Raw genomic sequence first — 24,189 nt, 5'->3', positions numbered from 1 at the left:
GATAAATTCATGGAAGTTAAGTCCATTAATGGCTATTAGCCAGGGTGGGTAAGGAATGGTGTCCCTAGCTCTGTTTGTCAGAGGGTGGAGATGGATAGCAGGAGAGAGATCACTTGATCATCTGTTAGGGGGTACATAAGTCTTTCATTACTTTCAACATGAAGAGAGTCCCTTGGTCTGTCAGGATCTCCTTAGGGATGCCTACCCCAGCAAAAGCCTGCAACAGTTCTTTTGCAATCACCTTGGACGTGGGGTTTCTTAAAGGAATAGCTTCGAGGTACCATGTAGCATAGTCCAGGATGACGAGTTTGATTCGGTGGCCTGGGGCATTCTTTCTAGTTGGTCCACTAGACCCATTGCTATCCTTTCAAAAGGAACTTCAATTATAGGCAAGAGTACCTATCGGGCCCTTAACAGAGGTCGGGGGCTATGCAGCTGGGGGAAGTAGGCTCTCAAACCCAGGAATGTCCCTGCCAATTAAAACCGGGTAGAGAAGCTTGAGGACCACCCCTGCAGTCATCTTGGTAGTGTTTCCCTGGATCTCAATCCATATTGGAATTGTGGGCTAGAAATTTACTGTGTCATGGACACATGTCACTCTGGTGCTCTTGGCCTGGCTCAGATGGTCTTGCCCCACTAACTTCCCTGAGACGCATGTGACAGCACTCCCAGAGTCCACCAAAGCTATGGTCTGGATTCCGTTCATCTTTACCAGCCTGATGTACTCATGAGGGGGCATTGCAACCCCCACCAGGCTGACTAGGCCACAGTGGTCCTCGGGATCCCCCAGACTGCATTACATGGACTCCTCCCTGTTGGGGCACTGGACTGCTATATGCCCCAACTCCCCACACTCATAACAGTGATATCTCATCCCGGAGGTTGCCCTCTGTCTTGAGTCCTCTGACGCGCTCCCCCAGGAACCCCAGGTCCCCTCCCTCTCCCCCTGGACTCCCAGGTCCCTCTGGGGCCTCAGGCTGCTCCTTGGTGCCTGTTCTTCCCGCTATGGCTTTCCTGGAGTTCTCGATGATGTGGGGCCTCAGGGTCAGGACAGGTTTCCTGAAATGCTGTGTTTCACCTCCTGGAGTTTTGCACAGTTCAAGGGGTGCCAGTTGTCTCTCTACAATAGTGACCAGTTCGTCATAGGTGGAGGGGTCATTCTGACCTACCCAGACTCACAGGCCTGAGGGTAGTCCCCTCGTATAGCCGTCCAGCACAAGGAGCTCCATCATTTTCTTTGAACTGAGAGCCTCTGGGTGTAATCACTTCCAGGCTAGGTGGATTAGGTCAAACAGTTGTGAACGTGGTGTCTTGTCTTCACAGTACTGCCATTCATGGAACCTCTGGGCTCGCAAGGCTGTTGTTACCCCTGCCCTGGCCAGGATCTCCGCCTTCAGTCGGGGATAATCTGCTGCCTCCTCTGCTGTCATATCATAGTAGGCCTTCTAGGCCTCCCCGCACAAAAATGGGGTGAGGATGCCCAACCACTGGTCTCAGGGCCAGGCCTCCCGCAGGGCTGTCCTCTCAAAGGCCAAGAGGTATGCCTCCACATTATACTTCCGTGTCATTTTCTGCAGACAGTAGCTGGCCCATATGGTCCGCGTCCCATCCTCCCCGCAACTCAGCTCTGTAAGGGCCTTCACCTGGTTCACTAGTTCCTGCAGCATGGCCCGATCTTGGGTGGCCTGGGTCATCAGCAGGTGATTGGTCTCTTGCTGCTGCTGCATGGCCTCCTGTTGGGCAGCTGCCTGGACCTGGGTAGACCTCCTGCTGGGCGGCAGTGGCTTGCACCAGTGCTTTGACCACATCCTCCATCTTGGGACAGGGTGGTTGTGACCCACCCTGGATTACGTTCACAGTGCAGAAATCCCACTGCTAACATCATGTGTGGCCGATGTTAGTACGGCGGGTCCTGCGCTTTTCTTGGTGCAGGGGCTAAGACGCTACCCCTTGCCCCTGCTTTTTGGGCGCTGAGGTCCCCACTAGTGGCCCGAGAAGATGGTAGAGGAGGGAAGTGGGGGAAGGGGTCTGGGTTTGCTCCTCACTCTGAGCCCCAGCCCCTCAACCCCTGCGGGTTCTTACCCTCGTCCCCCTTGGGTGGGGTAACTTCGGTTCTTAGACGCTGGGGGAGGGAGTCTCCCTCCCCTGCTGGGGCGGAGTCTCCTTTACTTCGGTTCTCTAGTCTTTCAAATCTCACAGTGCACCTCCAAGCTCCAGTCCTTTCTGTTTCCTCCTCCTCTCCTGACTGCCAGAAGCAGGTGGGGTTATTAGATTCCTGATAGGGCCTTAATTGACTATAGGCGCTTCAATTAACCTGTAGCAACCCTCCCTAGTCTACAGGAAACCACACCTTAATTAGCCTAGGACTTATATATTTCCCCTCTACCATTCTCTCACTGCTCCCTGGCCCTCCTGTATCACACAATGTTCAGAAGGTTTAAAAGGGACACAAGGAATTATAGGACTGTCCATCTGACATTGGTACCAGGAAAGATAATGGAGCACCTGATAAATGTACTAATAAAGAATTAAAGAAGAGTAATGCAATTAATATCAATCAACATAGATTTAGAACCTATCAAACTAACTGCATGTCTTTTTGGATGAGATTCAACATTTGGTTGATAAAGATAGTAATGTTGATGTAAGATACATGAATTTCTGTAAGGCATTTGACTTGGTACAGAATGATCTTTTGATTACCAGAACAATTCAGAATTTACATTGCATACATGAAATACATTAAAACGTGGCTGATAGTCTCAAAATATAATTGTAAGTGGAGAACCATGGTTGAGTAGGTGTGTTTCTAGTGGGGTCTCACAGGGATTGGTTCTTGGCCCTGTGCTATTTAACATTTTTATCAATTACCTGGAAGAGAACATAAAATTGTCTTTGATAAAGTTTGCAGGTAACACAAAGATTGGGGGAGCAGCATATAATAAAGTGTATCGGTAGGTTCATGCTCCAGCACTGGGAGTCTGGGAAGTTTTCCCAGTTCTGGCCAGGGGGGTTATTTCCTGTTCCACAAACAGGAAAAGTCCCACTCCCAAGCCTCATGAGTCCATTCCTCAAAAACAAGCCCCAGAGTCAACTAGTTCTAGCAGGATGGTCACATCCTGTCCCCTTTCTTTCTCCACATTGTCTATTTCCTGCCCCCCTCCTCCCACCTCCAGCAGCTCCCATTCTCCTGTGCATTTACTGCCCCTCTCCCTCCTCCCTCCTGCTCCCTCACCACCAGCTCCCAGACAATCGCTTACCTGAGGAGGCTCCACTGACGCCATTTCCTTTCCCCTAGGAGGATGGGACGATCCCGAGCAAAATGTGGATGTTATTCTGCAGCCTATCAGGGTGAGAAGGGCAATTGGAGCAATTTTAGAAGCAGTTTTGTCCACTTCATATTATGCATTTATCCCAGGCGTTCTTCCTGCAAAGAGACATTCTAGGTTCTGATGCACTGAGAAACACTTAGGCCTGGTCCACACTATGAGTTTAGGTCGAATTTAGCAGCGCTAAATCGAATTAATCCTGCACCCATCCACACAACGAAGCCATTTACTTTGACATAAAGGGCTCTTAAAATCAATTTCTGTACTCCTTCCTGAGAGGGAAGTAGCACTGAAATCGACATTGCTGGTTCGAATTAGGGTTAGTGTGGACGCAATTCGATGGTATTGGCCTCCTGGAGCTATCCCACAATGCACCATTGCGACTGCTCTGGCAGAGCCAGCTCTGGCTTTTTTGCTGCCCCAAGCAAAAAAAAAAGTGGGGGGGGCACCAGAGCAGCAAAGCGGGGGGGGGGAACAGCGCCACTGGAGCGGCAAAGCAGGTGAGGGGGAAAACACGGCACGGCTGGAGCAACAAAGCGGGTTGGGCGGGGAACACAGCGCGGCTGAAGCGGCAAAGCGGGGGGTGGGAAATGGCGCAGCTGGAGCGGCAAAGCAGGTTGGGGGGAACACGGCGCGGCTGGAGCGGCAAAGCGGGTTGGGGGGGAACACGGCGCGGCTGGAGCGGCAAAGCGGGTTGGGGGGGAACACGGCGCGGCTGGAGCGGCAAAGCGGGTTGGGGGGGAACACGGCGCGGCTGGAGCGGCAAAGCGGGTTGGGGGGGAACACGGCGCGGCTGGAGCGGCAAAGCGGGTTGGGGGGGAACACGGCGCGGCTGGAGCGGCAAAGCGGGTTGGGGGGGAACACAGCGCGGCTGGAGCGGCAAAGCGGGTTGGGGGGGAACACAGCGCGGCTGGAGCGGCAAAGCGGGTTGGGGGGAACACGGCGCGGCTGGAGCAGCAAAGCGGGTTGTGGGGGAACACGGCACGGCTGGAGCAGCAAAGCGGGTTGGGGGGGGAACATGGAGCGGCTGGAGCAGCAAAGCGGGTTGTGGGGGGGAAACACGGCGTGGCTGGAGTGGCAAAGCGGGAGGGCAAAACAGCACGACTGGAGCGGCAAAGCAGGGGGGCGGGAGGACAAACAATGGCGCGGCCGGCAAAGCCGGAGAAAAACAAAACAAAAAACCCTACAGGGCGGCCGGAACCAGGGGACTCCCTGTGCTGCAGAGTTCGCGCCCGGTCTAATGGGGGGGAAGGGGAGGGAGTGGGGGGGGAGAGAGAAGGGGGGCGGCCAGCGCTTCAGTGGGGCACTCACCCCACGGCCCTGACCGCCGCGCCGCCTGCCAGGAGGGCTCCGCTCCACTTCGGTCAGTGGGGAGGGAAGGACACGGGCTGCCCTGCCGAGTTTGCTGGAGGGGGCTCCCCTCCTCCACACTGCTGCCCCCTACAGGGCGGCCAGAGCAGCAAACCAAAATAAAAGCGGCCATGCCACCCCAGGTTTGGGCGGAATGCTGCCCCGTAAAATCTGCCGCCCCGTAGAATCTGCTGCCCCAAGCACGAGCTTACTCAGCTGGTGCCTGGAGCCGGCCCTGCGCTCTGGACAGCAATCTGAACTCGGATGCACTGGCTAGGAAGACAGGAAAAGCCCCAGGAACTTTTGAATTTCATTTCCTGTTTGCCCTGCCTGGAGAGCTGATTAGCATAGGTGACAATGCAGAGCTCATCAGCACAGGTAACCATGCAGTCTGAGAAATGAAAAAGAGCTCCAGCATGGACCGTACGGGAGATACTGGATCTGATCACTGTACGGGGAGAGGATTCCGTGCTAGCAGAACTACGTTCCAAAAGACGGAAAACATTTGAAAAAGTCTCCAAGGGCATGATGGAGAGAAGACACAACAGGGACTCACTACAGTGCCGCGTGAAAGTTAAGGAGTTCAGACAAGCTTACCAGAAAACGAAAGAAGCAAACGGAAGGTCTGGTGCAGGGCTGCAGAGATGCTGCTTCTACGCTGAGCTGCATGCAATTCTAGGGGGGACCACCACCACTACCCCACCCTGACTGCAGATTCCGAGGAGGGGGTACTCTCAGCCATGCCTGAGGATTTTGTGGCTGGGGACGATGAGGAGGAGGAGGAGCTTGTGGAGAGCACACAGCACACCATTCTCCCCAACAGCCAGGATCTTTTTCTCAGCCTGACTGAAGTAGCCTCCCAGCCCTCCCAAGGCGGTATCCTGGACCATGAAGCCATAGAAAGCACCTCTGGTGAATGCAAATTTGTAAATATAAAACATGGTTTGAAAGCAAACGTTTTTTAATGATTAATTTGCCCTGAGGGCTTAAGATGCATTCATGGCCAGTACAGCTACTGGAAAAGTCTGTTAACGTGTCTGGGGATGGAGCGGAAATCCTCCATGAAGCTCTCCTGGAGGTACTCCAAAAGCCTTTACAGAAGGTTTCTGGGCTGGGCAGGGCAGCCTTATTCCATCCTCCATGGTAGGACACTTTACCACTTGCTAGTAGCAAGTAATCTGGTATCATTGCATGACAAAGCATGGCAGCATATAGTCCCGGTGTTTGCTGGCATTCAAGCAACATCCATTCTTTATCTTGCTGCGTTATCATTGGGAGAGTGATATTGTTAATGGTAACCTGGTTGAAATATTGGAATTTAATTAAGGGGACAGAGGTGGCTGTTCGCCTGTGGCTGAAAAGAAATCCTTCCCTGCAGTTAGCCAAGCGGTGGCAGGGGCGTTGACACTGAGCTGTTCGCGTTTGGCTAGTAGGGATCTTCCCTGCTACCAGCCACGCGGTTGGGGGAGGAGTAAAGTGATCATCCCAGAGAACTGGATGGGAGGGGTGGGTTACTTTGGTTTCTGCTGCTGCACGTTAACATGAAAACCGCAGAACTCAATGGGCTTTGCTTGGTATGGGAAAGGAGGGCACTGCTTTTATGAAGGTTGCAGAAGCCGAAAGACAATGGTTTACCATGGCTGCATGCAAGCCGAATTCTGTTGCCCAGCCCTGCGTCTGTGACCTCTAACACCAAAGCCGCAGGCACTCAATATTAAGATGCAAAATGCGACCTTGTACCGAAATCCCATGTGCTATGTAATGTGAATAATGTTGTTCACCGTGAAAGAGTATACACATTGTTCTGTAAAATGTATCTTTTTAAATACTTCTCTCCCTTTTTTCCTTCCTGCAGCTGCAAATTTTTCAAACCTCCCTCCTCCGTCCCGAAGGCTATCTCAGATAAGGCGGCGAAAAAATGCACGCAAGATGAAATGTTCTCTGAAATCATGCAGTCAATCCGCAGTGAAAGAACTCATTTGAATGAGTGGAAGGACACAGTATCACAGTACAAGAAAGAGGCCAACGAACGTGAGGACGGTAGGGATGCTTGAGATGAGAGGTGGCAGCAGGAAGATCATTGGAGGCAGGATGCAATGCTGCACCTACTGCAGGATCAAACTGACATGCTCCAGCGTCTGGTGGAACTTCAGGAACGGCAGCAGGATCACAGAGTGCCGCTGCAGCTCCTCTATAACCGCCCTACTCCCTCCCATGTTCCATAGCCTCCTCACCCAGGCACCCAAGAATGCAGGGGGGAGGCTCCATGCCCCCTGCCACTCCACCCCAGTGGACAGCTCAAACAAAAGGCTTGTCATTCAACAACTTTTGAAGTGGCCTTTTCCTTCCTTCCCTCCTTCCCCACCACACCCCACCCGGGCTACCCTGTCAGTTGTCTCCCTATTTTTATAATCAATTAATAAAGAATACATGATTTTTAAATGATAGTGACTTTATTTCCTTTGAAAGCAAGCTGTGATCAAAGAGGGGAGGGTGGGTGGCTTACAGGGAATGAGTCAATCAAGGGGGTAGGTTTTCATTAAGGAGAAACAAACAGAACTCTCACACCGTAGCCTGGCCAGTCATGAATCTGGTTTTCAAAGCTTCTCTGATGCTCAGTGCTTCCTGGTGTGCTCCTCTAACCACCCTGGTGTCTGGCTGCACATAATCAGTGGCCAGGTGATTTTCCTCAACCTCCCACCCTGCCATAAATGTCTCCCCCTTGGTCTCACAGAGATTGTGGAGCACACAGCAAGCAGCAATAACAATGGGAACGTTGGTTTGGCGGAGGTCTGAGCGAGTCAGTAAAGTGCACCAGCCTCCCTTTAAACATCCAAATGCACATTCTACCACCATTCTGCACTTGCTCAGCCTATAGTTGAACAGCTCCTGACTACTGGGGGGAGTGATAGCTCAGTGGTTTGAGCATTGGCCTGCTAAACCTAGGATTGTGAGTTCAATCCTTGAGGGGGCCGCTTAGGGATCTTGGGCAAAGATCAGTACTTGGTCCTGCTAGTGAGGGCAGGGGGCTAGACTCAATGACCTTTCAAGGTCCCTTCCAGTTCTAGGAGATAGGATATCTCCATAATTTTACTGTCCAGGGTGCCTGTATGGCTTCATGAGCCATGGCATTAAGGGGTAGGCTGGGTCCCCAAGGATAACTATAGGCATTTCAACATCCCTAAGTTATTTTCTGGTCTGGAGAGTAAATCCCTTGCTGCAGCCATTTAAACAGATAAGTGTTCCTGAAGATGCAAGCGTCATGAACCCTTCCCAGCCATCCCACGCTGATGTTGGTGAAATTTCCCTTGTGATCCACCAGTGCTTGCAGCACTATTGAAAAGTACCCCTTGCGATTTATGTACTGGGTGCCCTGGTGCTCCGGTGCCAAGATAGGGATATGGGTTCCATCTATCGCCCCACCACAGTTAGGGAATCCCATTGCAGCAAAGCCATGCACTATGACCTGCATGTGTCCCAGAGTCACTACCTTTGGTAGCAGCAGCTCAGTGATTGCTTTGGCTACTTGCATCCCTCACAGTAGATTTGCCCACTCCAAATTGATTCCTGACTGACTGGTAGCTGTCTGGCATTGCAAGCTTCCAGAGGGCTAATGCCATTCGCTTCTCAACTGTGAGAGCTGCTCTCATCTTGGTATTCTGGCGTTTCCGGGCAGGGGAAAGCAAGTCACAAAGTTCCATGAAAGTGGCCCTACGCATACGGAAGTTTTGCAGCCACTGGAAATCGTCCCAGACCTGCAACACTATGCGGTCCCACCAGTCTGTGCTTGTTTCCCAGGCCCAGAATTGGCGTTCCACTGCAGGAACCTGCCCCATTAACACCATGATCTCCAAAGCGCCAGGGCCCACAGTTTGAGAGAATTCTGTGTCCATGTCCTCATCACTCTTGTCACCACAGTGACACCTCCTCCTCGCCTGCTTTTGCAGGTTCTGGTTCAGCATAAACTGCATGATAACGCATGAGGTCTTTACAATGTTCATGACTGCTGCGTTGAGCTGAGCAGGCTCCATGCTTGCTGTAGTATGGCGCCTGCACAGGGTAACCCAGGAAAAAACGCACAAAACGGTTGTCTGCCATTGCTTTCATGGAGGGAGGGAGGGAGGAAGGGGAAGAGGGGCCTGACAACACGTACCCAGAACCACCCACGACAATGTTTTTTGCCCCATCAGGCCAATGGATCTCAATCCAAAATTCCAATGGGTGGGGGAGACTGTGGGAACTATAGGATAGCTATGGGATAGCTACCCACAGTGCAACGCTCTGGAAGTTGACGCTAGCCTCGGTACTATGGACACACACCACTGAATTAATGTGCTTAGTGTGGCCGCATGCACTCAACTTTATACAATCTGTTTCCAAAAATCGATTTCTGTAAAATCGGAGTAATCCCATAGCGTAGACATACCCAGAGGTATGTACTGGCTGCCCTGGTGCTCCGATGCCAAGATAGGGATACACTGAAATAAAACCTGCTGTTAGCCTACAGGCTACAGAGTTATCCAATTGCAGTGTACACGTCCAGGCTCAGGATCCAGCCCCACAACCAGATTCCCATGAGTCCAAGTCAGCTGACATGGGCCTGCCGTGGGTGTTTTATTGCAGTGCAGACATACCCTTCATGACTTTATTACAGCACAGACCCAGCCTCTCCCACTTGGATTAACCCTCTGGGACATGGTTAAATGTTCTCTGTAATACAGTCTCTGAACCAAATGCTAGAGAAGAGTTAAAGGAGACGATTAGGCGGATTCCCCCATCACTGTTCCCAAGGGCAGCTATCACAGATATTACAAGGGTGTTTGATGCCCAGCATATGTATCATCTCTCTTGGCAGTGCCCCCTGGAATGCACTAGGCCCGTGATTAGCTTTTGCTAGAACTCTAGCTCTGAGACTGGGCCTTCTTGCGTCAGCACACCCTGTTTCTCTCTGTGCCTCCCCAGTGAATCCAAACTCCTTTGGGCTCCTGGTAGAGACTTTACCCCTTATGGGAGCAACGCAACCAGCAATAATTTGCAGCAGTGCAGGGCAGCCTTTTCCAGCAGCATAGTGAGGGCTCACTTAACCAAGCCCCAGTTTTCCTCCAGTCCTTATCAGCATCCCCGTGGGCTTCGGGGAAAGTCAAGGCAGCCAGTTCTTGAACAGTGATGGACTTCTGCCATATCACCACCTGCATCCCTTGGCCTCCCTCATCTCTGACACAGGGTGAGTGACGGAGGGAGGACAGCGGACGCTGTGGTGTGGGGAAAGGCAAAATTCCCCAGGGGTGGCACCATCACCTCAAGGACAGGACTGAACAGGGCACTCCATCTCTCAGGCCTCCAACCATCTTCCTGGAGTGCCTAGCCCCTGCACCACTAGCCACTGGCAGTATTCACACACCCACTGCTTCCAAAGAAGCAGCACCCTATGAGGAACTCAGCTGCCTCTGGGCATGGTTGCCTAACAACCCAATGAACTCAGCTGGGCCAATAAACCCTCATTAAGTGACTGTGCTCCCTGGCTGGTCAGAAGAGCCCATAGATCACCACTTACACCTTCTAGCAACAGCAGCACAGTGGCTGCTCAATGCGTTCCACACCTGCAGCTGCACCAGACCTGCTTCCTGTCCAGCCCTTGCTACAACTGTGCCTGCTCTGCTCCAGCCCTAGTCCCTGCCTACCTCTCAACTCCTGATTCCTGGCTCTGACCACTGGCTTGTCTCCAGACCAGGCCTCTGGTTCTGACTTTTGGTTCTGTTCTGGCCCATGGCTTGTTTCCTGACCATGACTGCAGTTCTGCCCTCTGATTCTGCTCCAAGCACTAGGTCAGACTCCTGCTCCAACCACTGAGCTGCACCATTACACCTCAGCGTGGGACAGTTTGAGCAGCCCCTAGAAGAGAAGTTGGGAGTTTGCACCACGGCATGGAGCTCCTGTTACCCGCACAAAATTCTCTATCACTTACACACTCTAGGGCACCCACCTCTATCTAGTTCCTAGGGTTCAATGTGTAACCCTATCAATTTAGGCACCCATTCCCTCCAGGCTTAATCTTTTGCAGGTTTATGGGGTCCTTTACCAGTGAAAGAGCCTTACACAGTAATATCCTACTTAACTTCTATTTATTAACAATTACTAAAACAGAATGCACATGCTTACACATACAACGCTCACCACTTCTAATAAGACAGAAGAACTTTTCTTGATGGCTAGTCAGGATCAGATCTATCTGGGGGATTCCAGTTTTTGCACAGTGTCATTGGCAGTGTTGAGGTCTGGCAGCTCTAATGGGACTGTGCCCTGGAGTTGCTTCCCAAAGAACTTCCTTTTGGATCCCAGTTTACATTAAACCCAGAGGGAATGGGTGTTTGCCCGGAGGGAATGGGTGCCTGACCCTAGGAACAGGGTAAGGGTGGGTGCCCTAGAGTATAAGGTTACACCTAGTCCTAGGAACAGAGTAAGAGTGGGTGCCTAAATTAACAGGGTTACATCTTGAGCCCTAGAAACTAGGTAGAGGTGGAAGCCCTAGAGTGTGCAAGCGAGAGAGAATTTTGTGTGGGTAACACTCCCCACTGGAACCACCCCAGCAGGAGCCCAACCCACTTCCTTGGACACTGTTGGAGTCATGCACAAACTGCATGCTCAGGTCATCATGCTCTGTGATCAGAATGCAGTCCTCCAGGCCCAGGTACATATCCAGCCAGCATCTTCTGTTCCCCATGACATTGGTAGACTAGGCGCCAGCTTTAGGCCAAGACTGTAGGCATCAGCTGCGCATTGACAAATTCAGAGCTGGAAACCAGACTAACTCAACCATATGTTAATACTGCTCAAGAAAGGTGTTCAACTTGTAAGAACGTGTTTAGTCTCTACACAATGCTTGTGAGCTGCTGCACATCAAGGACTATCAAAACTAAATGGGCATTGTGGAGCACCACAGTGCAAAGACTACTTAATGGCCTCTTGCACCCATGAAGGTGAAGGCCTTTCTGGAGCCCTAGGTCTGACATTATGGGATTAAAATATGCCATGTATATCATTTTTGCTACCGCTGTTATGCAATTGCAATAAATCTCATACAAAGTATGTCATGTAAGGTGTCAGTGGAAAAGTTGTGGTTTTGCTGAATGTGATTACCCTTTTTGTATGCATGTATCATTGTTCTACATGAAGTTATGAATGTTGACTGTATACTTGTATTTCAAATGTGCTTGCTCCTGGGTAACACCCACAAGGTAGTTGACATCCAGTCTACCCAGAACATTGTGAATGAACCATTCAAGTTGAGAGCCCATTAAGTAAAACAGTGGGTCAAAGAAGAAGCTCGCCTCCACTCGGTGGGCCTTCCTTGGGCCTTTTAGCCCGAATAAGGACAATGGCTCCTATTATGACTCATCAACATATGCAAGGGCATGTGACCAGTTCATGTGACAATGGACTTCGTCTTGTGCCTGTATATTTCCACTAACTACTGTACCGAGAGCATCTCCACATGGCAGAAAGTATAAAAGACCCTGGAAACATCTCCATTTTGCCTCTTTCCTGCTCTGATCTCTGGACTATGATCTTACAGTAAAAGGAGCATTCTAATCAGTGGACTGATGACCTTCCAATCTTTTGGATGTTACCAGAGACATTATAAGCCAGCAGTTTATTCTATCACTGCTATAAACCTGATCCAAGAACTTTGCAATGATTGTGTGTATTTGATTCCTTTGACCATTTTAACTCTCTCCTCTTCCTTTTCTATAATAAACAAGCCTTTAGATATTAGATACTAAAGGACTGGCAACGGTGTGACTATTGGATAAGATCTGAGTTATATATTGACCTGGGTATGTGGCTCGTCCTTTGGGGATCAGAAGAACCCTTTGGTTGATGAAACCAGTTTTAAATAACCACTTATCATTTAGTCTAGTATCTGGGTGGTGAAACCAGGGCTGGGATACCTAAGGAGACTGCATTTCTGCCTTATTGTTGGCCAGTATGATGAGACAGAAGTTTACTTTTGTGGACATATCTTATGGAAGAATAACCACTAGTTTAGGGTGAGTCTGCCCTATTTCTTAGCAGTTTGTCCTGAATCTGGCATCCTCGGCTGTGACCCACTGAGACATGGTGACAATAGGCATAACTGAGGCTATCTCTACATTGCACTTATGTCATTAAAACTTTTATTGCTTAAAGGTATGGGGAAAAAAACCACACTCCATACGACAAAAGTTCTAATGATGAAAAGTGTGGGTGTGGACAGCGCTATGTCAGCGGGAGATGCTCTCCTGCTGATGAAACTACTGTCCCTCTCTAGGGGTGGTTTTATTTTGTTGTCAGGGGAGCTCTCTCCTGCCAACAAACAGCAGCTACACTGCATGCGTTACAGCGGCAAGGCTTTAGCTACATGGCTGTGCCACTGTCAGCTGCTCAGTGTAGACATAGCCTAACAGTATGAACAAAAGGCTGTGAACCAGAGAACATCTGGCCTTGGCAGAACAGCAACACACCAGGTATTAGCTGACACCTCATAAGAACAATCCTGATCTCAGAGGATGGTACAAGAACAACCGAAGTTCTCATCTAACTACGTAAACAAATTCCCAGGACATGGTACAGGAACGCACCAACCCTGCCTAATGTAAGGAGGGGATGACAGAATAATGCATAAAGATGTTTTGTTCAAACTAGCAGGTATAAGGTGGTGCTGGCACTGCAAAGTTGTAGCACTAACAACATATAGAGCATAACATGTAACTTGTTTGTATCCATGTATACAAGGAGAAGTGATACCATCTTTGTTCTGGTCTAAGGGATAGTGTCATGTTCTGTTGATTGAACTGGTACCTTGTTGGAAGCATACCTATGTTACTGGTACCCCCATAGCAGTTGCATGTACACTATTGTGCTTTGTTGACAATAAACCTGGCTGAGAGCCATTGCCACCGAGCTAACCCAGTGGCCTCTCTTAATGAAGAGCACTGAGGTCTGCAGAATCAGCAACCTGCACTCCCTGCTAGTGCAGAGCACCCTGGAGCACCAAGAACGGCAGCACTAGCAGCACTGACAACTTTGCAGAGCTAGCACCACTCTGCAGCACTAACAACGCTAGTGACCCACCGCTGATTTGGTAAGAAGTTGTGAACCCTAGAGCGGGCAGCTCACCAAAGATTGCAGAAAGCTCCAAGCTAGTGAATCCTCTCATCCCCCAGCTACAGATCCCCCCAGAGTCTGATCAGGTTTGGACACGCCCAAGTAGAGGTGGTCCATATCAGGCCAAAAAGAAAGTGGGGAAACATGGACTGGAATTTGTAAGATAATGGCAAAGACTGTAACCTTGAAGAAGAAGAAGAAGAACAGTAAGAAACGTAGAATATTGCAAACCCTGCCAATGGCTGTTAGATGGCTAAGACAACCAACAACAAAACTGACAGGGCAAGTAACAGAAACAAAAAAAGAGAAAAAGAAGAAACAGAAGCAACAGAGTCCGGGAAAGCACCAGCTCTGCTGGCAGGGCAGCAAGCAATCCAGACACATGATATGTCATAGCAAGCAGAGAAAGAGAACAGAAAATTGGAAACAGCTGTAGAGAATCCGCTAAAAAGAGAATTGCCATCCCCTACTATCCATCTTGGTGAGCAACAACAGGTTCCGGGTACTTAGATAGTGCCTGATGGGTGGGAACAGAACTGGAGAAGGGTGGCCTGAGCAAAATTAAGGGATGGAACCTGGGATGGAATGGGGACATGTAGAATGACCCAAACCAAGAGCCACTAAGCAGCCCACGCGTAGGGGCCATCACACTGCAACCAGCACCATATGATGAGAGCTGTGTTCCCGTGAAACCGAAACCCAGATTGATGCCTTGTCAGAATGGGAGAAGTACGCACACAGGAGGGAGAAGTAGCAAACAATACTTTCCCTACATTGGTAAAGAAGATGGAGGATGAAATGGAATAGGTCACAGAACACATTAGGCAACAGGGGCTGCTTTTGATCACAGGAGAGTGAATAAAAAAGGATTTCAAAGTAAAACACCTAGAGTGTGGGGGCCAACACCAGGAATTAATGCATCGTCAGAAAAAAAGGAGCCAGCAAGACGAAAAAAATTTAGGCTGGCAAACACAGGTTAAAAATCTTTAAAATATGCATGGAGTTCCCCAGAACTGGCTAACTGCAGCAGGGAACCCCAGCAATCCATTTGGCAGGCAGACAAAAGCAACAGGCACTGGGAGAACAAATTCAGGTTTTGTGGAAGCAGGTAGCAACCCCCACTCTCCTCCCAGAGCAAGGAACAAAACCAGGGGTACAAGCTTCCAGCCCTTTGCTTTAACCCACAGAGCCCATTATAGAACCTTTTTGCTCAAATATTTTCACATACTGGTTAAGTTTTCCTCAGTGGTCCCAACGTTTTCGTCTGGTGGGCGCCAGATGAAGGACCATGGCGGTGGTCGAGCATCCGCCGAAATGCCGCCGGATTTCGGTGGCATTTCAGCGGCAACACCTCTTGATGACGCTGCTCAACCACCGGCCAGGATGCGGGCGCATTTAGATGCCCCCGCAGGCACCATTGCGCCCGCGAGCACCATGTTGGGGACCTCTGCTTTATATCCTCTCTCAGTTTGCCAAGCTCACTGCTGCTGTCTGTACTTTAAAACGACCACACAGAGTTAAACTTCTCTTGGCTCATGTCTCCCTTCCTTCCTATATTGCGCTCCACCTGCTCGCTCCTTTCTTCTGCTCTCTTTGTTTTCAAAGGTAGAGTTATTACAGAAACCCCCGTCGCAGGAAGAAATGGTGCAACTAAAAACATCACTAAATACTTAAGGTGGTAACTTTACTTAAATAAGTCCAGTAAAGTAACTATTCTAATGCTTCAGGAATGCAACAGCTGAAGAAACTAACTTTTTTGCAGATAACGGTTGCTAAGCAACAGAAATGATAACTCTGCTTCTAATCTTAGCCTCTAACATATGAAATGTAGGTTTTCCTTGGTTCCATACAGTAGCATCCTTAAAAGTACAAGAAGTCATGTCAACTGCATTAAGTTCATTAAATTAATACAACAAAGTGGAGAAATAATTTGATAGCATTTTTACCCATTCTTATTAGTTAAAACTTTTAATAAGATAATAACTTTCTTCTTTAAATGTTCAAATCTTTTGTTTACTCATTTGTTTCTAATTTTGTTACTCATTGCCTACATAATTGCCTACATAATGCATCATTGCCTACATAATTGCCTCATTGCCTACATAATTGCCAAAACTCATTTTGTTTACTCATTGCCTACATAACTTTAAGCACTTAATGCCTAATCTTGGTTCCCCCATATACACATCCCAGGCACGGCCGCACAGTGTCTGAAATAGGGCAAGTTATTCTGATCAGCAACCCTGTAGAGATAAAGAGGGAAACAAATGGATTCTCAAATGTGAGGCGGGAAGTTGATCACTGGGGAATTTAATGCTTCTGCAGCCTCCACTGTGAAGAATGAGTCAGGGCAACAGGGTCCCTCCAAAAAAGGAGAAGGACTTCACAAGGAAAACACAGGGAACACCTACAAGCTGGAAAGGATTTTTTAAAATCAATAATTGATAATTACCTGGAAATGGCAAAATCTGAAATGTGAAATTTGTGTTCAGTAATTAAAAAGAAAAAGGGGAAAATATGAGGAATTTGTCACAAATTAGAGAAAAGTGGAAAAGTTTGAGGGATTTTATATCAATAATTGATACAAGAACATAAGAACGGCTGTACCGGGTCAGACCAAGGGTCCATCTAGCCCAGTATCTGTCTACCGACAGTAGCCAATGCCAGGTGGCCCAGAGGTACTGAACCTAACAGGCAATGATCAAGTGATCTCTCTCCTGCCATCCATCTCCATCCTCTGACGAACAGAGGCTAGGGACACCATTCTTTACCCATCCCGGTTAATAGCCATTTATGGACTTAGCCACCATTAATTTATCCAGTTCTCTTTTAAACATTGTTATAGTCCTAGCCTTCACAACCTCCTCAGGCAAGGAGTTCCACAAGTTGACTGTGCGCTGCGTGAAGAAGAACTTCCTTTTATTTGTTTTAAACCTGCTGCCTATTAATTTCATTTGGTGACCCCTAGTTCTTGAGTTATGGGAATAAGTAAATAACTTTTCCTTATCCACTTCCTCCATATCACTCATGATTTTATTGACCTCTATCATATCCCGCCTTAGTCTCCTCTTTTGCAAGCTGAAGAGTCCTAGCCTCTTTAATCTCTCCTCATATGGGACCCTCTCCAAACCCCTAATCATTTTAGTTGCCCTTTTCTGAACCTTTTCTAGTGCTAGAATATCTTTTTTGAGGTGAGGAGACCACACCTGTACACAATATTCGAGGTGTGGGTGTACCATGGATTTATATAAGGGCAATAATATATTCTCAGTCTTATTCTCTATCCCCTTTTTAATGATTCCTAACATCCTGTTTGCTTTTTTGACCGCCTCTGCACACTGCGTGGACATCTTCAGAGAACTATCCACAATGACTCCAAGATCTTTTTCCTGACTCGTTGTAGCTAAATTAGCCCCCATCATATTGCATGTATAGTTGGGGTTATTTTTTCCAATGTGCATTACTTTACATTTATCCACATTAAGTTTCATTTGCCATTTTGTTGCCCAATCACTTAGTTTTGTGAGATCTTTTTGAAGTTCTTCACAATCTGCTTTGGTCTTAACTATCTTGAGTAGTTTAGTATCATCTGCAAACTTTGCCACCTCACTGTTTACCCCTTTCTCCAGATCATTTATGAATAAATTGAATAGGACTGACCCTTGGGGAACACCATTAGTTACCCCTCTTCATTCTGAGAATTTACCATTAATTCCTACCCTTTGTTCCCTGTCTTTTAACCAATTCTCAATTCATGAAAGGACCTTCCCTTTTATCCCATGACAACTTAATTTATGTAAGAGCCTTTGGTGAGGGACCTTGTCAAAGGCTTTCTGGAAATCTAAATACACTATGTCCACTGGATCCCCCTTGTCCACATGTTTGTTGACCCCTTCAAAGAACTTTAATAGATTAGTAAGACATGATTTCCCTTTACAGAAACCATGTTGACTATTGCTCAACAGTTTATGTTTTTCTATGTGTCTGACAATTCTATTCTTAACTATTGTTTTGACTAATTTGCCCGGTACCAACATTAGACCTACCGGTCTGTAATTGCTGGGATCACCTCTAGAGCCCTTTTTAAATATTGGCGTTACGTTAGCTAACTTCCAGTCATTGGGTACCGAAGCCGATTTAAAAGACAGGTTACAAACCTTAGTTAATAGTTCTGCAACTTCACATTTGAGTTCTTTCAGAACTCTTGAGTGAATGCCATCTGGTCCCGGTGACTTGTTAATGTTGAGTTTATCAATTAATTCCAAAACCTCCTCTAGTGACACTTCAATCTGTGACTTTATCGTCTTTAAGCGCTCCTTTTGTATTTCGATCGTGAAGGGCCGCCGCTGGTTGTTTAGGAGGCTTCCTGCTTCTGATGTACTTAAAAAACATTTTGTTATTACCTTTGGAGTTTTTGGCTAGCCGTTCTTCAAACTCCTCTTTGGCTTTTCTTATTGCACTCTTGTACTTAATTTGGCAGTGTTTATACTCCGTTCTATTTGCCTCACTTGGATTTGACTTCCACTTTTAAAGGAAGTCTTTTTATCTCTCATTGCTTCTTTTACATGGTTAGTAAGCCACGGTGGCTCTTTTTTAGTTCTTTTACTGTGTTTCTTAATTTGGGGTACACATTGAAGTTGGGCCTCTATTATGGTGTCTTTAAAAGCACCCATGCAGCTTGCAGGGATTTCACTTTAGTTACTGTACATTTTAACTTTTGTTTAACTAACCCCCTCATTTTTGTATAGTTCTCCCTTTTGAAATTAAATGCCACAGTGTTGGGCTGTTGAAATGTTCTTCCCACCACAGGGATGTTAAATGTTATTATATTATGGTCACCATTTGCAAGCGGTCCTGCTATAGTTACCTCTTGGACCAGCTCCTGCGCTCCACTCAGGATTAAATCTAGAGTTGCCTCTCCCCTTGTGGGTTCCAGTACCAGCTGCTCCATGAAGCAGTCATTTAAAGTATCGAGAAATTTTATCTTTGCATTTCGTCCTGAAGTGAAATGTTCCTAGTCAATATGGGGATAATTGAAATCCCCCACTATTATTGGGTTCTTAATTTTGATAGCCTCTCTAATTTCCCTTAGCATTTCATCATCACTATTACTGTCCTGGTCAGGTGGTTGATAATAGATCCCTAATGTTATATTTTTATTAGAGCATGCAATTTCTATCCATAGAGATTCTATGGAACATGTGGATTCACTTAAGATTTTTACTTCATTTGAATCTACATTTTCTTTCACGTATATTGCCACTCCTCCCCCTGCACAAGCTGTTCTGTCCTTCCGATAAACCTTGTACCCCGGAATGATAGTGTCCCATTGATTGCTCTCAGTCCACCAGGTTTCTGTGATGCCTATTATAACAATATCCTCCTTTATCACAAGACACTCTAGTTCACCCATCTTATTAATTAGACTTCTAGCATTTGTGTACAACCACTTTAAAAACTTGTCCCTGTTTATTTGTCTCCCCTTTTCTGATGTGTCAGATTCTTTTTTATGTGACTGTTTATCATCTGATCTGGCCCTTACATTATCCTCTTCTCTCTCTGCTCCTGACTATAACCTGGAGATTCTCTATCATTAGACTCTCTCATAAGAGAAGTTTGTGTCCGATCCACATGCTCCTCTGCAGCAGTCAGCTTTCCCCCATCTCCTAGTTTAAAAACTGCTCTACAGTCTTTTTAATGTTTAGTGCCAGCAGTTTGGTTCCACTTTGGTTTAGGTGGAGCCCATCTCTCCTGTAGAGGCTCCTCCCATCCCAAAAGTTTCCCCAGTTTCTAATGAACGTAAACCCCTCCTCTCTACATCATCGTCTCATCCACGCATTGAGACTCTGCAGCTCTGCCTGCCTACCTGGCCCTGCGCGTGGAACTGGGAGCATTTCTGAGAATGCCATCATAACGGTCCTGGATTTCAGTCTCTTCCCTGGCAGCCTAAATTTGGCTTCCAGGACATCTCTCCTACCCTTCCCTATGTAATTGGCACCTACATGTACCACGACCACCGGCTCCTCACCAGCACTACACATAAGTCTGTCTAGATGCCTCGAGAGATCCGCAACTTTCGCACCAGGCAGGCAAGTCACCATATGGTTCTCCCGGTCATCACAAACCCAGCTATCTACGTTTCTAATGAACAGATCTCCCATTACTAACACCTGCCTTTTCCTAGCAACTGGAGTTCCCTCCCCCAGAGAGGTAACCTCAGTGTGAGAGGCAACCCCAGCACCATCTGGAAGGAGGGTCTGTCATAACCTATTCCCAGATTTGGACCTTAGCGTCCAAAATATGGGGGTTAGCATGAAAACCTCCAAGCTTAGTTACCAGCTTGGACCTGGTAAAGCTGCCACCACCCAAAATTTAGAGTGTTTTGGGGCACTCTGGTCCCCCCAAAAACTTTCCCTGGGGACCCCAAGACCCAAATCCCTTGAGTCTCACAACAAAGGGAAATAAATCTTTTCCCTTCCCCCCTCCAGGTGTTCCTGGAGAGATACACAGAAGCAAGCTCCGTGAATCTAAACAGAGGGACTCCACCCTCCCCGTTCCCAGTCCTGGAAACAGAATTACCGAGAGCTAATCTCTCTTCCCCCCTCACCCAGAGGGAATGCAAAGTCAGGCTAGTAAATCTAACACACCCAGATTTCCGCCTGACTTCTTCCTCCCACCAATTCCCTGGTGAGGACAGACTCAATTCCCTGGAGTTCCCCACTAAAGAAAAACTCCAACAGGTCTTAAAAAGAAAGCTTTACGTAAAAAGAAAGAAAAATACATAAAAATGGTCTCTCTGTATTAAGGTGACAAATACAGGGTCAATTGCTTAAAAGAAATATTGAATAAACAGCCTTATTCAAAAAGAATACAATTCAAAGCACCCCAGCAACTACACACATATAAATACAAAAAAACCATATAAATCACTATCTGATCTTTTGTACTTACAACTGCGAAACAGAAGATTAGAAAGCAAGAGACAGAAATCCTCCCATAGCCGAGAGAGAGACAGGCACAAGACCAAGAACAAAGGACTCACACACAAACTTCCCTCCACCCAGATTTGAAAAAGTCTTGTTTCCTGATTGGTCCTCTGGTCAGGTGTTTCAGGTTACTTCTTTCCAGGTGAAAGAGACATTAACCCTTAGCTATCTGTTTATGACAGGGTTCCAACTATGGGAAGGTTTCCCTCTGCTCCCATTGACTGCTCTGCTGCCCTGGGCCTTTCATCCTCCTCAACAGCGCAGGGGCTGTCCGAGCGGAGGTGGGACAATACTACAGCATCCCAGAAAGCCTCATCAACATACCTCTCTGCCTCTCTTAGCTCCTCCAGTTCCGCCACCCTGGCCTCCAAAGTCCGTACGTTGTCTCTGAGGGTCAGGAGCTCCTTGCACCCACTGCACACATATGCCACCCACCCACAGGGCAGGTAATCATACATGCTACACTCAGTGCAATAAACTGGATAGCCCCCACTCTGCTGCTGGGCTTCTGCCTGAATTGTCTCCTAGTTAAGGAAAGGGTGGTTTAAAGAAAAAGGTGTTGGATGTAGTTTGGTTTATAGGTTTTAAGGGGACTAAAGGCGCACAGATAGGACCGAAAAGGGACTCCTGCTTCCTTCCCGCTCCCCTTCCAAATTCCCTTGTGAAACTCCCTGTTAGCAGCCCCTGGTCGCTTGTGCGCGGCTTTATAAAGCCCTGGCCTGAGTGAATGCCCCACCCACTGATTCAGGCTCAGCCAATTACCAGAGGCTTCTAGCTTTCAAACTTTCCTTTGAAGCTCACAGCCTCCAACCGCCACAGCACACGGTCCTTCAAATAACCAAACAAACAGACTGACAAACACAAGCTCAGCACACAGCAAGTAACCCCCAAACACAAACAAACACACACTACAGACAGTCACTTACCCCACAGATGCTGTATTTGCTCCTCCTTCACCTGGAGAACTCCCTTGCGAAACTCCCTGTTAGGTAAAGGTAAAGAGGTAAAATCTGAGTGGATTTCATATCAATAGTTGATGATCAGGGAGAAAAAGGGTAAAACGTGGAAGGATTTTATATCAATCAATATTCAAGGATTTAAGAAAAGGACAACATTTGAGATTTGATGTTAATATCAGATGATTAGATGGGGAAAATCTCAGGGGATAATAAATCATAGATAGCGAGAGAGAAAATGGGGCAAAATGTTCACGAATTTTCTGTTACTATTTTAGAACTGAGGAGAAAATGGGGCAAAAACTAAACATTTCCTAATATAAGAGGAAAACATCAACATCTGAGGGGACTGCATATCGATACTGAAGAACTGGAGGGAAAAGTGAGAATGTTTGAAGGGACTGGGGGGTGGAGGGAGTCTGGCATTTGCAGATCCCTACAGGAGACCCCCAAGATCGTACTACACCCCACCCCAGAAACCAGAGAAGGTGGGTCCTCTCGGCCTGCCTAATGCCTATACAGGCCTCACAGAAGCAGCCACTCAGAGTCCAGCAGGCTCAGATAAAAGGAGCTGCAGGGGCACAGCAGGTCAGTCAGTCCGTGGCTAGGACAAAAGAGTAAAGCAAGGGACTCTTCCCTGGCCTGGTGAGAGAGAAGAACCTGAGAATGGTGGCCCTACAATAAGGCTGTAGATACAAGGGCCCCATAGGAAGCAGCCCAGGGAAATAGCAGTGATGGATTGGAGCGAGCAGTACACAGCTGCTGTGTATAGGGTCCCTGGGTTCGAACCTGGGGTAATGGCCGGGCTCCCCTGGCAACAGGTAAAATGGGGTAAGCCCCCAAAAGGGGACAGGCCTCCTCTGGGAGCCTGAACAAAGGGCTGAATTAAAAGGACCCAGGGCTGGGGTGAAGGCCCTAGTGAGGAGAAGTAGACTGCTTCTTTGCTGGACTCTCATGCCCTGGCAAGGGTTCACTGAGACTTTGGGGCTTGGCCCAGCCAACCATGAAATTCCCACTAAGCTGGCCGGCGGCCTGCAGGGAACAGCAGGAGGAGAAAAGGTCTGGGATGCTGCACTCTGCTGCTTGGAGATCCTCCAGAGGTTAGTGACCCCACTAGGGGATTATACAGCAGTGTACAACAAACAGCACAAAGAGATGGGTTCCCCTTGCCTGATATTCACTGGGGCAGCAGGGAGCCCTGGGCAATGCTGCTTTAACAGGAGCAGGGAGGGTGGAGGAGCCAGAAGGCCTTAGGGGATGGGCAGTGGGGTCTGGAAATGGGACTGGTAGCTAGTGGCTGAAGGGGCCTGGGGTGGGGGAGAAAGGGAATCAGTGGGGCTGGGCAGCCTCCCTTCCATGCCCTGCTGCTGGCTCCCACCCCAGATGCAGCTGTGCCCCACAGCTCTGCCAAACTGCACCCATCACCCCATTCCTACTTGGCAAATGACTCATGGCAACAATTTTCCCCTAAACAAGGACAAATTGCTGCAGAGAAAATGGGTGGGAAACCCCCCCAAATCTGAGGAGACTGTAAATTCTGCACTGGGGAGAGAATGGGGCAAACGCTGTGGCCGAGAACAGAGGCACTCAATCCTGGGAGAGGGGAGAAGGGAAAGCGACAGGGGTTTTACAGCCCTATTTGCTAATTCTGGAGCAATGGGGCAGAGCTGGGAGTATCTGATCAGTCTGGGAGAGGGAAGAGGTAAAATCAGAGAGGATTTCACACACCCCACCCCCCGCCATATGGGCACCCGCTCTTCTCCTCTCCCTGTGATGTCCTGGCTGCACAGAGGGGAAAATCTCCCCCACGTCACATGGTCTCTCCGCCCCCCACCCTCCTTTTCCCTTCGTCCCCGCCATATTGCCCCCCCCCCCCCGTGTCTTTTCCCATCTCAGCCCCGGGCGGCGCGGTCCCAGCGGGAGCAGACCCCAGGGTGGGCGCGGGGAGATCCCGGGCTCCCGGGGACGCGGTGCGGAGTCACGTTCCGGCCCGGCCGGGTTACCTGGGTCTCCGGCCAGGAGCTGCTGCCGGCGAAGCCCGGCCCGGGGGCTGCTCCCAGCCCCGCAGAGGAAGCCCCCAGCCCGGACACGTGCAGAGGTGACAGGGGAGGCGCCCAGATTTCTCCTCCCGGGTTAGCCCGGCTGCCTGTGGTGGCGGGACGGGGCGGCGGCGCCCAGCCCAGGCGAGTTAGTGACTGGCGGGGGGGAAGCAGCCCGGGACTTCCTCTTCCTCTTCCCCTGCCCACTGCAGGCTGGGTCCAGGTCAGACCCACCCCCGCGCCCTCCCCGTTCCGGCCCCATCGCGGCTCCTCCTCCGCAAGGGGGGGCGGGGAGTTCCCCCCCCACCCCCGGTCTGCCCACCCCGACGCATCCGGAGCCCCCCACGGCGCCCGGATCACTCCAGTGACTCCCTCTGCCCGCACC

At 48.8% G+C, this 24,189-nt stretch overlaps 1 protein-coding gene across 1 annotated transcript in view; it reads right to left on the bottom strand.

Annotated features, from left to right (window-relative positions):
- LOC127030325 (zinc finger protein 420-like) overlaps nucleotides 1–23,966 on the bottom strand; it is a 62,373-nt gene extending 38,407 nt beyond the window's left edge. Inside the window, exons 1-3 of the mRNA XM_050916605.1 lie at nucleotides 23,769–23,966; nucleotides 21,736–21,791; nucleotides 3,261–3,343 (exon numbers count right to left, since the gene is read on the bottom strand). Of these exons, the coding sequence (XP_050772562.1) occupies nucleotides 3,261–3,284 (24 nt within the window). The 5' untranslated portion in view covers nucleotides 3,285–3,343; nucleotides 21,736–21,791; nucleotides 23,769–23,966. The remainder of the gene's footprint in view (nucleotides 1–3,260; nucleotides 3,344–21,735; nucleotides 21,792–23,768) is intronic.
- Between the last annotated feature and the right edge of the window lie 223 nt (nucleotides 23,967–24,189).

The sequence above is a fragment of the Gopherus flavomarginatus genome, chromosome 10, assembly GCF_025201925.1.
Source record: "Gopherus flavomarginatus isolate rGopFla2 chromosome 10, rGopFla2.mat.asm, whole genome shotgun sequence".
In the NCBI taxonomy this organism is placed as follows: Eukaryota; Metazoa; Chordata; order Testudines; family Testudinidae; genus Gopherus; species Gopherus flavomarginatus.
This window is presented reverse-complemented; position numbering and strand designations above follow the sequence as displayed.